General features: G+C 43.7%; 1 protein-coding gene across 1 annotated transcript in view; it reads left to right on the top strand.

Annotated features, from left to right (window-relative positions):
• ccdc88c (coiled-coil domain containing 88C) overlaps positions 1-16,421 on the top strand; it is a gene marked incomplete at its 5' end in the record, with an annotated part of 137,320 nt that overhangs the window by 33,211 nt on the left and 87,688 nt on the right. The window contains one exon of the mRNA XM_084308542.1: positions 4,343-4,451. Coding sequence (XP_084164668.1) covers positions 4,343-4,451 — 109 coding nt within the window. The remainder of the gene's footprint in view (positions 1-4,342; positions 4,452-16,421) is intronic.

Here is a 16,421-nt window from a genome sequence, read left to right as displayed (position 1 = left end):
GGACCCGACTACAGAAAGCAGCGACATTCCTAATAAGTATGTGTGTGTGGATCTTGCCTGTCTTGTGTCTGGTGCTACTATAGTATGTATGTATATATATACATATGTGGTAAAGTAATGAACCATTTCCTCCTGAGTGTGTGAGAGAGAGAGAGAGAGAGAGAGAGCGAGAGAGAGACCACATCCTGGCTTGGTGCTGGTTTCAGGTTGTACTCGTCAGATATTCAGATTAACTCTGTGGTTGGGTCCAGCTTCTTCCAGCTGAAGCAACTCTCCAAAGTCGAGCCTCTTCTCTCCTTTAAGCACTTTGAGAGAGTCATGCATGTCTTTGTGACAACACGGCTGGACTACTGTAACGCGCTCTACGTTGGCCAGGCCTCGCTGTCGTGTCTCCAGCTGGTCCACAACGCTGCTGCTCGGCTGTCGACAGGGCCACGCAGACGGGAGCACATCACTCCTGTCCTCGCCTCCCTTCATTGGCTGCCTGTGCAGTTTAGGGCAGTGTTTCTCAACTGGTGGGTCGCGACCCAAAAGTGGGTCGCGGGGCCATTTTGAGTGGGTCGCGGATGTGTGTGTAAAAAAAATTTAAATAAAAAAGTAAAAAAAATATATATATATATATATATTTTTTTTATAATTTTTTTGCACTACCTATCTTTGTGAAAGTGGCTTCTCAGCTCTGGTCCAGCTGAAGACAAAGCAGAGGAACAGATTGGACATTGAGCACGACCTCAGAGTTGCTTTGTCTACTCTATACCATCACCCCAGACTTTGAGACTCTTGTCAGGAGCAAACAACATCCCCAGTTATCCCATTAGTTCCCTGGGATGTTAAGCTAAGAAGTCTGCTAAGAAGGATATATTATTTATTATTATTATTATTATTTTATTTTATTTCATTGTGTTTTTAGCCCTAGTTGCACTTTTTTTTGCAAACCCAGTTATCCTATTAGTTCCCCCAAACTTAGGTCTGTTATGTTAAGCTAAGAAATCTGCTAAGAAGCATATGATTTATTATTATTATATTTCATTGGGTTTTTAGCCCTAGTTGCACTTTTGTTGCACTTTTTTGTGTTTATTTCATGTTGTTAACAGTGCATGAAAGATTGCGTATTACTGCACTTTTTTATTTTTTTTAATAAATCATAGTGGTTCAAAAATTTGGGTCGCGACTTAATGACTAAGGAAAATGTTGGGTCCCGAGGCTAGACCAGTTGAGAACCACTGGTTTAGGGTACATTTTAACATCCTGCTGTTTGCTTATAAAGCAATGAATGGTCTGGCCCCCCCACCCTACCTCACCGAGATCCTGCACCCCTACACCCCATCACGGTCTCTCTAAGGTCTGCTGACCAGTCCCTCCTGGTTGTCCCTAAATCCAGGCTAAAAAACAGGGGGCACCATGCGTTTGCGGTTACAGCCCCCAAACTGTGGAACGAGTTGCCCCCCCCCCCCCCCACATTAGGCTGTGGCCCCAACGCTTCCAATGTTTAAATCCCATCTAAAAACACATCTGTTCTCCCTAGCATTTAAAAAAGAAATTACAGTCTGCTGCCGTAATCTGTTCTGTGTGCATTGTATTGTGATTAGTCTTATGTGTTTTTGACTGGATTGATTGATTTTGAAGCACTTTGGTCAACTTTGTTGTTTTTAAAATGTGCTATATAAATAAAGTTGGAGTGTATTTAGCTGAAATGCTTTTATCCAAAGCGACTTACAAGTTCTGTACGACAAGTCAGCAGGAAGACGGGCACAACTCTATCAGCTGAGTAACAATGTTCATCAAAGTGTTGAGTGCTACAGTGTAGGTTAGTTTATTAGGACAAGTGCATGATGACAGTAAGGTTAGTTAGGGTTAGATTTCTTTTGTAATTTTTTTTATTTAATATTCTTTCTGCTGTCCTCTCTAAGGACAGACACTGCACTCCCCTGGCCCTGCCCACGTGGCAGGTGTATTGCCGAGGACCTAAGGGAGTGCAGTGTTGAATTTGGTGCCATGTGGCCAAACCGCGGTTCTCCAGAACAGAACACTGCAAGCGGCCACGAGCCAATGACTCAGGTCACATTGTCTACAGTAACAATGACAATCATGGCACACATTGTTCTATAGGACTGGAGGGGCGGAGCTTGTGTGTCTCATTGTTCTATATGACTGGAGGGGCGGGGCTTGTGTGTCTCATTGTTCTATAGGACTGGAGGGGCGGGGCTTGTGTGTGTCATTGTTCTATAGGACTGGAGGGGCGGGGCTTGTGTGTGTTTGTTGGAAGTGATTAAGACTGACAATCTGTTGGTGGTGAGGGGGGGGCTGAGGGTGAAAGTGGGTTAAAGGAGGGAGGAGGAGAAGAGGAGGAGAGGAGGGGGAGGAGATGAGAAGAGAGGAGAGAAGGAGAGGGGAGAGGAGGAGAGGAGATGTTAGGTCCAGAACTTGTTGGATCCAGAACCATCTGGCGAGCAGTTCCTTCCCAACAGAACCTGAACCATGGTGGTACCGGGCGGCTAGACTTCGCTCCTAACTACACTCCTCTTCTGGTTCTCCACTGGGCCAAAGTCCTGCGGTGAAAGGAAAATGCAGAGGAGGAAAATTAAACTATAATAACGTCTGTTTCCACTAGGGCTCTACCGAATAGTTCGAAGCTTCGTTCATAATGTTGACGTTCGAATTCTAAATCAACATTCGAATAAAAAAAAAAAAATTTGATCCACTTTTTCTCCCATTTTCTATATTTTCTCCCATCCCAATTTCGTATCATCCAATTCAACCCTCCCCTGTCACGGACGCTGTTTCTTGCCTCCCACAAGCCGGCTGCAATGTGGACTAAGTCATACATAGCACAAGTCCCCTCCGGTACTTGAGGTAACAGCAGTCGCATCTTTTCACCTGCACAGCTCGATCTCTCAGTGGCGAGGAGTAACGTGTGGGAGGCTCACGCTGCCCCCGACACTTCCTGATTCTACTGCGCAGGCGCACCAACCGACCTGTAGGAGTCGCTGTCCACAACGCTGATCCCCACCCATCAGTTTCCCACCCCCTAATACGGCCAATGTGTATTAGTATGAACGACCAGCTAAACTGAAAGCAATGTGGAGCGCTGGGCTCGAGCCCAGCGTCTCTGCATTCGTGGCGAGCGCCTTGCCCACTACGCCACGTAGCCGCCCTGAATTAAAACATTTTTTATAAATATTTTCTTTTCTTAAATTTTTTTATATATTTTTTGTATGTGTCATTCTGTTTAAACCAATGGGGGTTTTCTTCACAGTTGCAGATAAAGATTAGGCTACACTAATATTATACTATTATAGTATATGACTCATCATAAAAATTAAATAAAACATTTATCATAAATGATGTAGCCTGTCTGCATCCGCTTGGCGCTCCATCAAGACGTCACCATCACTTTCGTACCAACCGTGCCCTTATTGGATTATTTATGTTGACGGAATGAGTTATATTCATTAACTCAATCCCCGCCAACAACGATTATATACGTGTTTGGCCGGAGGTAGGAGATAGAGCTAGGAGGTAGGAGATAGAGCTAGGAGGTAGGAGATAGAGCTAGGAGGTAGAGCTAGGAGGTAGAGCTAGGAGGTAGGAGATAGAGCTAGGAGGTAGGAGATAGAGCTAGGAGGTAGGAGATAGAGCTAGGAGGTAGGAGATAGAGCTAGGAGGTAGGAGATAGAGCTAGGAGGTAGGAGATGGAGCTAGGAGGTAGGAGATAGAGCTAGGAGGTAGGAGATGGAGGTAGGAGATGGAGCTAGAGCTAGGAGGTAGGAGATGAAGCTAGGAGGTAGGAGATGGAGGTAGGAGATGGAGCTAGGAGGTAGGAGATGAAGCTAGGAGGTAGGAGATGGAGGTAGGAGATGGAGCTAGGAGGTAGGAGATGAAGCTAGGAGGTAGGAGATGGAGCTAGGAGGTAGAGCTAGGAGGTAGGAGATAGAGCTAGGAGGTAGGAGATAGAGCTAGGAGGTAGGAGACGGAGCTAGGATATAGGAGATAGAGCTAGGAGGTAGGAGATAGAGCTAGGAGGTAGGAGATAGAGCTAGGATATAGTAGATAGAGCTAGGAGGTAGGAGATAGAGCTAGGAGGTAGGAGATGGAGCTAGGAGGTAGGAGATGGAGCTAGGAGATAGAACTAGGAGATAGAGCTAGGAGGTAGGAGACAGAGCTAGGAGGTAGGGGCATCATGTCAGCTCTCTGCCAGGCTTACTGGGTCAACTGACTGCTGTTAAGCCCCGCCCCTCCACTCATATGCAAATCAGCTAGACAAACAGTCTGGGACTGGATGGTGTGCGTGTGCGTGTCCATCTGTGTGTTAGTGACTGTATGTGTTCTTGTGTCTCCATAGCGACCCCAGCCCGACCAATCAGCGTCTGAATAAGAACGTAAACAACGACATGTCGCTGAGACTCCACAACCTGACGGTCCTGAGCCGACAAATAAAGACCTACTATCAGGTAACACACACACACACACACACACACACACACACACACACACACACACACACACACACACACACACACACACACACACACACACACACAAATACCTACTATCAGGTAACACACACACAGACACACACACACACAATCACACACACACACACACACACACACACACACACACACACACACACACACACACACAATAAAGACCTACTATCAGGTAACACACACACAGACACACACACACACACACACACACACACACACACACACACACACACACACACACACACAAATAAAGACCTACTATCAGGTAACACACACACACACACACACACACACACACACACACACACACACACACACACAAATAAAGACCTACTATCAGGTAACACACACACACACACACACACACACACACACACACACACACACACACACACACACACACACACACACACACACACACACACAGCCTTTAATGCCAACCCAGTGCTCCGGGCGGGAGAGCAGAATACTGTGATCCACTGTGTGGAAGGCAGCAGTGAGATCTACAAGTACGAGGATAAGGGACTCAGGGAGTCACCAGAGTCAGTGGCCGGAAGGTTATCATTAAAAACTCTTAAGAGTGCAGTCTCTCGGTACTGTGCAGTGCTCTAACACCAGACTGGAAAACCTCCAGAACGCCACGTGTATCAAGGAAAGACATTAATTGGACAAGTAAAACCGTTCCAAAATGTTGGGGGGAAAACGGGAGCTTGGAGATGGGCCTGAAATGAGAGAGGACAGAGGCACCAAACATGCACCACAGCATGTTTAAATGTACAGGTACATCACCGGCAAGGCTGTCGTTCATGATCGTTTGGTCCTATGACCCTGCTGACCTCTTTGACAAGGTGAGGGGGAAGGACGTCTAAGGGGGAGCCTGAGGGCTTCATATGGGCAATCATTTCCTCCAGCTGAGCAAGGGACACAGGCTGATTGATTGATTGATTGATTGAAAACTTTATTAACAGATTGCAGAATGGGTACAAGTCAAGTCAAGAGTTTTATTTGTCACGGCATACAAGCATACAGTGAAATGCGGGAGGTCATGCCCGCAGCGATTGTGCAATAATACAAGTAATAAAAAAGGAATAAGAATAAGACATTTGTGCAATAATACAAGTAATAAGGATAAGACATAACGGGTATAATGTACATAAAGTTTACAAAAAGCGTGGTAAAGACATGCTAAGGTCCTGCGATAGTGCAACACAGTGTTAGCTACGGATGAGGCACTGGGTCTTATGTACACTACTATACAATACTATACAATCTACAGTTATACTATATATCCTTATGCTATCTTGCTATATCCATCTATTTACTATACAAGAACCACTCCCGTTCTTTTTTATTTTTACAATACAGTACGGCTCAATACACACAATTGTTAAGGGGATGCAGACCTGAGAAAGACTTTCGTCTTGTTTACATCAGGGTCCCCCATTTTGTGATGTTGAGGCTCAAACTGGCTAAAGGTGGCAGGGCAGGTGGCAGTAGTGGAGGGGTCACATGTCGGGGGGGACCTGCTAGCTCTAATGTTGGCAACTTTGTCAATAAAAAAAACGGAAGAAAAAGGCTCACATGTTTCAGTGGAAGCTTCAAGACAAACCGACTGGAAGGGACATCAAGAATATAATTAATCGTTTTGAAAAAAGAACCCGAGGCTTGTGACAATTGTTTAAAATGATCAGAAAAATGCTTAGTTTTTTGTTCAACTTTTAACAATTTGCTGATATCTACACACCGGCTATCCCTCAGAATGTCAAATGACACCCGCTGCAGCTTTGTCCTTTTTTCCACCGTCGTTCAACCGAGGACCTTGACATGGACACCACCTCCGTCTGCAACTGGACACTTGACTTCCTGACCGACCGACCCCAGTTTGTTAGGATAGATAGACCGTCTCGCCTCCTCCTCCACCCTGAACACCGGCGTCCCACAGGGCTGAGGGGACAAGCGGCTGCGTTGTCTTGGCCCCGTTTGGACCATGTTTTAGTTTTACAGTTCACCCCGTTTGTTACATCCACACCGCCCCCACCGTTGACACGATTCATTGCATATTTCGACCGCGTAGCGCGTTAATGTCTGAGGATGTGCTGCACCAAGTACCCTCCAAAAACACGCTCACACACTAGCAGCCACTTTAACACTTTAACATGAGCGGGCACACACTCATGCCGCACACACCCACTTATGGCCAAAAGGAAAGGCCACTTTAAATTAGTATAACAACAGGAACAGTGTATTGCACTACCAAAGCTACCTAGCATGTCCTATATGCTCTGTAAATAACTATGTACAGATACCGAGATGTCACACCATGTTACCTGTTACCTGTTTATTGCACAATGTTGGTTTATTGGATTCTATTATATGTTGTACCACTGTATTGCACATCGTTGCGGTCAAGACCACCCGCATTTCATTGTATACTTGTATGCCGTGACAAATAAAACTCTTGACTTGACTTGACTTGAACACGTTGTCAACCAGTGACAACCCTGAATAGTAGGGATGCACCGAAGATTCGGCCACCGGAAATTATCGGCCGAAAATGGTTAAAAAGGGCACTTTCGGCCGAAAGGGTTTTAGCACCGAAAATATAGCACCGAATGTCAAATAACAGGGTTACGTTCGTAACCCAACGTGTTGTTGTGATGACGTAATCAAAATGCGGCTACAGACATGGCATGCGCAACGTGTAACGTGAGCAGCTTGGCAGCTCTTCCTGCGTTCTACAGCCTGTGATAACTCCTCTTGTCTTTGGAGTCGCGCTGTTTAATGTGTACGTAAACTCCGCGAGCAACGCATCCAATAAATGCGTCTTTAACATGCTTTATATCCTCGCCATTACTATATGCCCGTCGTGGTTAAAAACCTTTTTAACTAACGTTAGCGTTAAGCTAGCTAACAACGCTTCCATTCCTCGTTCACTAGTCTCTCTTAAGCTACGTCATCCCCCGCTAAGAGTCACGGGAGATGTAGTAAATACAACAGTCCTTCCATGTAGGCTAGAACGCCGTGAATTATGACTCAGTAGCCACTACAGTAACATCATTAAGTCTGCTATAAGCTATTCTCCCTCTCGTGTGTGTGTCTTTATGCAGATCTTCATGCAGTTTTAAAGCACCTTGGCTTTGTTCTGAATGCACTTTGTTGTAGTTATCCTACAGAGAAAAGAAAATGCACTTGACTTTAATGCACATTTTGTTGTATGCAAAGAGAAAATGTTTAAATTGTACAATCTTTCAGCAGTCAGTCTGGAATTAATGTATGCATTCAAAAGTGCTCAATAAATGTTTTATGGGCCCATAATAGTGATCATTAATATTATTTAAGTTACGTTTTGCCATAATCATGTCTTTTGCCATAATCAGGTAGCTGGGGGAAAAGAAGAAATACATTATATATATATATTTATATTAATCATTTTCGGCCTTTCTGCATTCGGTTTTCGGGCCAACTGTTTCCTATTTTCGGTATTCGGTTTCGGCCAAGAATTTCCCATTTGGTGCATCCCTACTTAATAGATACCCTTTTGTTATGAGAATGAAATGAGAATATACTGAAGCTAGTTTAATAAAGACCTTGTTCAAGGTAAAGAGCCTGTATGAACCACAGAGGAAGCTAGTTTAATAAAGAGCCTGTATGAACCACAGAGGAAGCTAGTTTAATAAAGAGCCTGTATGAACCACAGAGGAAGCTAGTTTAATAAAGTTTCAAGTTTTCAAGTTTGTTTATTAGTTGTCACAATAAAATACATGTACTTTACGGTGAATTATTGGTTCTGTATGAGCCCCTGGGAGTGTGCTTCATACAGTAAAACAAATTAGAAAAAAGAAAATTAGTAAAAGAGGAATATACAATATACAATCTAAAGTACAGCCTAATTACAATCTAAGTACAGTGAGTAAAAATTAGTAAACAGTGAGGTACAGAACTGGTGCAAATGCAAATGAGGTATGAATGTAGTACAAATCTCTTTAATAAATAGATTAAAGTGTCTAAAGTGAGTGTTAAGGTGAGTGTTTGTTTAAAAGTGAGTGTGTACGTGTGGATGTGTGTGCTGTGAGTGTAGATGATGGGTTGTTACATGGAGTCATTGAGCATTCTGATGGCCTGGGGATAGAAGCTCCTTCTGAGTCTCTCTGTACCGGCCATGAGACTCCGGTAGCGCTTGCCTGACCGCAGCAGTTCAAAGAGGCAGTTGTTTGGGTGACTAGAGTCTTTGGTTATTCTAAAGGGTCGGTATGAACCACAGCTAGTTTAATAACACATACATGTTCTCATGCTGAAGGAACAACCCTCCCTTATTTGGGCAGAATAATTACGACACACATGAGAGGTCTAGTCTTCCACTGTTTATCAAAGCTGGGTCCTCAGACTACATATCCCACAATGCAGCTGTTCACTGTAAACCAAGTAAAACTCTGACCTTTGTGTGTGTGCATGTGTGTTTTTTCAGTGAAGTGGGTCACTAAGGGCAGTAAGGGGTTAATCTGTCAGTTGATGGTTAATCTCTAACAGCCAAGTACCCACACCCACCCACACACCCACATACACACACATACACACACACACACCACCCACATACACCAGAACACCACACACACATACACCACACACACACACACACACACACACATACACCACGCACACACCACACACACACACACACACACACACACACACACACACACACACACACACACACAAGATGAAAGGGTACGTTCCGAATAGTGACTAGTGAGGTTGTTGATCAGTAGGTTCTAGGGCTGTCACATTATTTTCGAATTTAATTTCGAATTTACATAAAAACACGAGATTCGAACTTGAAGGGAGAAATTCGAATTTTTTTATTAAATCTTTTTAATTTAAAGTTTATTTTTAATTAAAAAAAAAATGTACACTGAAATTCGAATTCGAACTTGTCTACAATTCTGCAACGAATTTTGAATTTGATATTTTGTTAAAGTGACAGCCCTAGTAGGTTCCATGCTGTTCTTCATAATGTCGTAGCCAAGCAGCATTCAGTCCCTAACCAGCTCTATGCTTGTTACGACTGAGCCATTAAAGATCCAGTACAACGATTTTTTCATAATTAGATTATTGTGGAATATTAGTGTCGGTAGTATCATTTATCATCACTCAGATGTATCATTTATCATCACTCGGATGTCATTTATCATCACTCAGATGTATCATTTATCATCACTCAGATGTCATTTATCATCACTCAGATGTATCATTTATCATCACTCAGATGTATCATTTATCATCACTCAGATGTCATTTATCATCACTCAGATGTCATTTATCATCACTCGGATGTCATTTATCATCACTCGGATGTCATTTATCATCACTCGGATGTCATTTATCATCACTCGGATGTCATTTATCATCACTCGGCGGATGTCATTTATCATCACTCGGATGTCATTTATCATCACTCTGATGTCATTTATCATCACTCAGATGTCATTTATCATCACTCGGATGTGTCATTTATCATCACTCGGATGTCATTTATGTCATTTATCATCACTCGGATGTCATTTATCATCACTCTGATGTCATTTATCATCACTCTGATGTCATTTATCATCACTCGGATGTCATTTATCATCACTCGGATGTCATTTATCATCACTCGGATGTCATTTATCATCACTCAGATGTCATTTATCATCACTCTGATGTCATTTATCATCACTCGGATGTCATTTATCATCACTCAGATGTCATTTATCATCACTCGGATGTCATTTATCATCACTCAGATGTCATTTATCATCACTCGGATGTCATTTATCATCACTCGGATGTCATTTATCATCACTCGGATGTCATTTATCATCACTCGGATGTCATTTATCATCACTCAGATGTCATTTATCATCACTCGGATGTCATTTATCATCACTCAGATGTATCATTTATCATCACTCAGATGTCATTTATCATCACTCAGATGTCATTTATCATCACTCGGGCTGAAGTTACACGAGGGAAAAACAACAACGTTGCATTTTCGAGTGATTCCGTTTGCACGTCCAAGTCGAATGGCAACAGCGTTTTAGCTGCAGCATCTTTGTTTCCCCAGCAGCAGCAACGTTCAAAAGGTGTTTTCGTTGTCAAAAGTCCCTTGGAGCGGTGTCATGTGATCTCGCGCGAGCCATTGTCGTTTCTGTAGTCGAGCGCGGGCGCATCCCCTAGACACCAACGTTCACGTCTCTGAGGAAAAAAACTATTTTAACTTAACCGTTACTCGAGAAATTATAGAGTTTTTTTTTTTTTTCAAGGAATTTAAACGTCTCAAACTGATCTTAACTCTGTGGAATGGCCTGCCTCGGAACCTCTGCTGCATTTACAGTAGATTCACTTTTAAAAAGAATCTTAAATTGTTTTTAAATTGTTTTTAACACTGTAAAGTAATTTTTTGTTTTTGTTTTACACTAATGTAATTTTAGCTATATTAATTGTTACAGTAGGTTCATTATGCATTGTGTGTACTGACTTTTAATAATTTTGTTTTTTGCAATAGTGATTGTTTTTGTGTTTTTTTTGTGTGTGGACCCCAGGAAGACTAGCTGGTTGCTATCGCACCAGCTAATGGGGATCCCTAATCAAATCAAATCAAATCAAATCTTGTTTGCCGTTCTCTCCTATCTCTCCTATCCCTCCTCTCTGCCCCCATACCGGGCTGCGCTGTGCTTTTTTTGTGGCCTTCTGTTCATTGAGAGCAGAGTTAGTCTCATAATACATGAAGCTTTCAAACGTAAACACATTCATAGACCAGTGTGAAGGGTTGCTAGGGGCGATTAACATACAAGACAAGATTCCTTTATTGCCACACAACCAGGTTGGTGGTATTTGTGATCGGTACAGAGTGTATTAACTCATTCAGCGCCATCACTTAATGAGCCAGGGGGCGCTAGAACGCCATCGCTTTAATCAATGGGGAGACTGTGAGATTTGCGAGTGCTTAACATATATCTTATATTATAGCTATGGGTCTAATACACACGTCAATTGTCAGTGAGTTGCTTCCAGTCAACATGCACAAAACAGATTGTTAATTGTTACATTTGCAACATATACGATATGCAAATATACAGTACTGTTACCCAGAGATCCTAACTGAAAATATATACATATGATGGGGAGGAGACTGTACATTAGGAGGGGGTGGGGGGGGGGGGTGGACATTTATGGTGGCCAGTTTCGAATTGCAGCCTCCCGTAGGTGCTCTGTGAGAGCGGTTTTGAAGGTGGGTAGTGATTCACATTCCGCTGTGGGTAGGGCTTCCACATTGATGAGTGGCATAATTGCGAAATGTGTTTAGTCCCTTGTTTGTGTTGAATCTGGGTTTAACATGATTTGTGGAGCTCCCTCTGGTGTTGTGGTCATGGTATTCACTGACCTTTGGGAAATATGTACTTGGGTACCTTGGTCGTGTAGTGTATCTTGTAGACCAGGCCCATTGCAAGTTGCTGTACTCTGTCGTCTACTCTAAGCCATCCTAGGTTGTCAAAGTGGGCAGGGGTGAGGTGGGTTCTGGGAGTAAGGTAAGAAGCATTTTGTATAAAAGTATTCTGTACTTCTGTATGACAACTATTAAAGAAACTTGAAACTTGAAAAGGTCAAGTAGTAGTCTGACCAGTTTGTTTTGAGATGTTTGTAATCTTGTTTTTAGCGCCTTTGAGGTGCTTTGGTACCATGAGGTGCACGCATAGTCGTAGTACCCTTGAATGAGTGCTCCTGCCAGAGTCTTCATTGTCTGCCCTATCGGTTACATTATAGATTACAATGAATATAAGCGGTAAAAGAAGTTTAATCTGAATATATACTATGAGTAAGCGTAAAAATAATAAGGTACTCGTTTGTGAGCTAACTAGCTGATGTCATTTACAACCACTGACTGATGAGCCAATCGGGGTAACCGGTGTATATTACGGTGTCCCTCCTCTCTCCTCTTTGCTAAAGCATGATGTGCACCAGACTGTGTCTCCCCTCGTTGCTAAACGTCTCCAAGGCGGCTTTGTGGGGCCGTGCAGACAGACAGGCCGTGCAGACAGACAGGCCGTGCAGACAGACAGACAGATAGGCCCTCCGGAGGGAAACCGTCAAGGAGGGACCCCCCCCCCTCTCTCTCTCTCCACTTATTGTATGTGGTGGTGTAACATGACACCACAAGACTGTTAGTTCAGCACAGTACTGCTAGACTGCTGGGAGAGGGGGGGAGGAGAGGAGGAGAGGAGGAGAGAGAGGGAGGGAGGATGAGAGAGGGAGGAGGAGGGGAGGGGAGAGGAGGAGAGAGGGAGGGAGAGAGAGGGAGGGAGGATGAGAGAGAGAGAGGGAGGGGGAGGAGGAGGGGAGAGGAGGAGAGAGGGAGGGAGGATGAGAGAGGGAGGAGGAGGGGAGGGGAGAGGATGAGAGAGGGAGGGAGGATGAGAGAGGGAGGGGGAGGAGGAGGGGAGGGGAGAGGAGGAGAGAGGGAGAGGGGGAGAGAGGGAGAGGGGGAGGAGAGAGAGGGAGGGAGGATGAGAGAGGGAGGGGGAGGAGGAGAGGAGGAGATGGAGAGGAGAGGAGGGGAGGGAGAGGAGAGGAGGAGATGGAGAGGAGGGGAGGGAGAGGGCAGCTATGTATGTTGCACAGTCTCTGGAGCGTAACAGTAAGAAGCATTTTGTATAAAAGTATTCTGTACTTCTGTATGACAACTATTAAAGAAACTTAAACTAGAGAGGAGATGATGAGTAGGAGAGGGGGGGAGGAGGAGATGGAGAGGGCAGCTATTTACATTTAGTCATTTAGCTGACGACACGTTTTTATCCAAAGCGACTTACAGGTTCTGTACGACAAGTCATCAGGAAGGGCACGACTCTATCAGCTGAGTAACAATGTTGATCAAAGTGTTGAGTGTTACAGTGTAGGTTAGTTTATTAGGACAAGTGCATGACAGTAAGGTTAGTTAGGGTTAGATTATTTTTTTTATATATTATTATTATTATTTATTTCAGATAATGGTTGAAGAAGTGCGTCTTTGGATGGGTTTCGGCTGTGTAGAGCTATGTAGAGAGATGATGAGTAGGAGAGGGGGGGAGGAGAGGGGGAGAGGGGAGGAGGAGGGGGGGAGGGCAGCTATGTAGAGAGATGATGAGTAGGAGAGGGGGGGAGGAGAGGGGGAGAGGGGGAGGAGGAGGGGGGGAGGGCAGCTATGTAGAGAGATGATGAGTAGGAGAGGGGGGGAGGAGAGGGGGAGGAGGAGATGGAGGGAGAGGGGGGGAGGAGGGGGGGAGGGCAGCTATGTAGAGAGATGATGAGTAGGAGAGGAGGGGGAGGAGGAGATGGAGGGAGTGGGGGAGGAGGAGGGGGGGAGGGCAGCTATGTAGAGAGATGATGAGTAGGAGAGAGGGGGGGGGGGGGGCGGATGCAACAACCATGACTAATACTCTCACTGTTGTAGTTGCAGGGCTTTGATTGATTGAAAACTTTATTAACAGATTGCAGAATGGGTACAATACAGTACGGCTCAATACACACAATTGTTAAGGGGATGCAGACCAGAGAAAGACTTTCGTCTTGTTTACTAAGCTAAGCTAACTTTTTTCCCCACAGAGCATGTGCTCCTAAATGAGAAAATGTGGGAGCACACAAAGACATGTGGGAGCACACAAAGAAATGTGGGAGCACACAAATAAATGTGGGAGCACACAAAGAAATGTGGGAGCACACAAAGAAATGTGGGAGCACACAAATAAATGTGGGAGCACACAAAGAAATGTGGGAGCACACAAATAAATGTGGGAGCACACAAAGAAATGTGGGAGCACACAAAGAAATGTGGGAGCACACAAATAAATGTGGGAGCACACAAAGAAATGTGGGAGCACACAAAGAAATGTGGGAGCACACGAAGAAATGTAGGAGAACAGTGAAACATTTTCAAGTAACACAGAGTTTATTAACAAACAATTTTTATTACATGCATATTATACTGTGCGAGTGTGCGTGCGTGTGCATACTAAGGGTCTGTGCAATAGCACATACCACCAAAATCACAAAATACCAAATACTAGACGCAAAAGGATATCGGTTGTCCAGCTGCTTTTGTATGTCGTAGTGTCGTCACGATACCAACATTTTGACTTCGATACCGATAGGAAAGGTAATGGAATATATTATTAGATGACAGAACATGGAAATTCTTTATATAATTCTGTAATTTGTTATAATTTAAACGCTATTGAAACGTAAATAATAAAAAATAATACAATTATTCTGTTACAGCTGCTGAGCTATATACTATACTATAGTAGCTACTGAGAGAGAGAGAGAGTTGTGGTGTGTTTGACGTGTGGTTGTGGTGTGTTTGTGGTGTAGTTGTGGTGTGTTTGTGGTGTAGTTGTGGTGTGTTTAAGGTGTAGTTGTGGTGTGTTTAAGGTGTACTGTAGTTGTGGTGTAGTTGTGGTGTGTTTGAGGTGTAGTTGTGGTGTGTTTAAGGTGTAGTTGTGGTGTGTTTGAGGTGTAGTTGTGGTGTGTTTAAGGTGTAGTTGTGGTGTGTTTAAGGTGTAGTTGTGGTGTGTTTAAGGTGTAGTTGTGGTGTGTTTAAGGTGTAGTTGTGGTGTGTTTAAGGTGTAGTTGTGGTGTGTTTAAGGTGTAGTTGTGGTGTGTTTAAGGTGTAGTTGTGGTGTGTTTAAGGTGTAGTTGTGGTGTGTTTAAGGTGTAGTTGTGGTGTGTTTAAGGTGTAGTTGTGGTGTGTTTAAGGTGTAGTTGTGGTGTGTTTAAGGTGTAGTTGTGGTGTGTTTGAGGTGTAGTTGTGGTGTGTTTAAGGTGTAGTTGTGGTGTGTTTAAGGTGTAGTTGTGGTGTGTTTAAGGTGTAGTTGTGGTGTGTTTAAGCTGTAGTTGTGGTGTGTTTAAGGTGTAGTTGTGGTGTGTTTAAGGTGTAGTTGTGGTGTGTTTGAGGTGTAGTTGTGGTGTGTTTAAGGTGTAGTTGTGGTGTGTTTAAGGTGTAGTTGTGGTGTGTTTGTGGTGTGTTTAAGGTGTAGTTGTGGTCTGTTTAAGGTGTAGTTGTGGTGTGTTTAAGGTGTAGTTGTGGTGTGTTTAAGGTGTAGTTGTGGTGTGTTTAAGGTGTAGTTGTGGTGTGTTTAAGGTGTAGTTGTGGTGTGTTTAAGGTGTAGTTGTGGTGTGTTTAAGGTGTAGTTGTGGTTGTTTGAGCTGGTGTAGTTGTGGTGTGTTTAAGGTGTAGTGTGGTGTGTTTAAGGTGTAGTTGTGGTTGTTTGAGCTGGTGTAGTTGTGGTGTGTTTAAGGTGTAGTGTGGTGTGTTTAAGGTGTAGTTGTGGTGTGTTTAAGGTGTAGTTGTGGTGTGTTTAAGGTGTAGTTGTGGTGTGTTTAAGGTGTAGTTGTGGTGTGTTTAAGGTGTAGTTGTGGTGTGTTTAAGGTGTAGTTGTGGTGTGTTTGTGGTGTGTTTAAGGTGTAGTTGTGGTCTGTTTAAGGTGTAGTTGTGGTGTGTTTAAGGTGTAGTTGTGGTGTGTTTAAGGTGTAGTTGTGGTGTGTTTAAGGTGTAGTTGTGGTCTGTTTAAGGTGTAGTTGTGGTGTGTTTAAGGTGTAGTTGTGGTGTGTTTAAGGTGTAGTTGTGGTGTGTTTAAGGTGTAGTTGTGGTGTGTTTGTGGTGTGTTTAAGGTGTAGTTGTGGTCTGTTTAAGGTGTAGTTGTGGTGTGTTTAAGGTGTAGTTGTGGTGTGTTTAAGGTGTAGTTGTGGTGTGTTTAAGGTGTAGTTGTGGTGTGTTTAAGGTGTAGTTGTGGTGTGTTTAAGGTGTAGTTGTGGTGTGTTTAAGGTGTAGTTGTGGTGTGTTTAAGGTGTAGTTGTGGTGTGTTTAAGGTGTAGTTGTGGTGTGTTTGTGGTGTGTTTAAGGTGTAGTTGTGGTCT

The sequence above is a fragment of the Notolepis coatsorum genome (assembly GCF_963971535.1).
Source record: "Notolepis coatsorum genome assembly, chromosome: 2".
Taxonomy (NCBI): Eukaryota; Metazoa; Chordata; class Actinopteri; order Aulopiformes; family Paralepididae; genus Notolepis; species Notolepis coatsorum.
The sequence above is the reverse complement of the archived record's forward strand: the minus strand, read 5'-3'. Positions and strand labels throughout refer to the sequence as shown.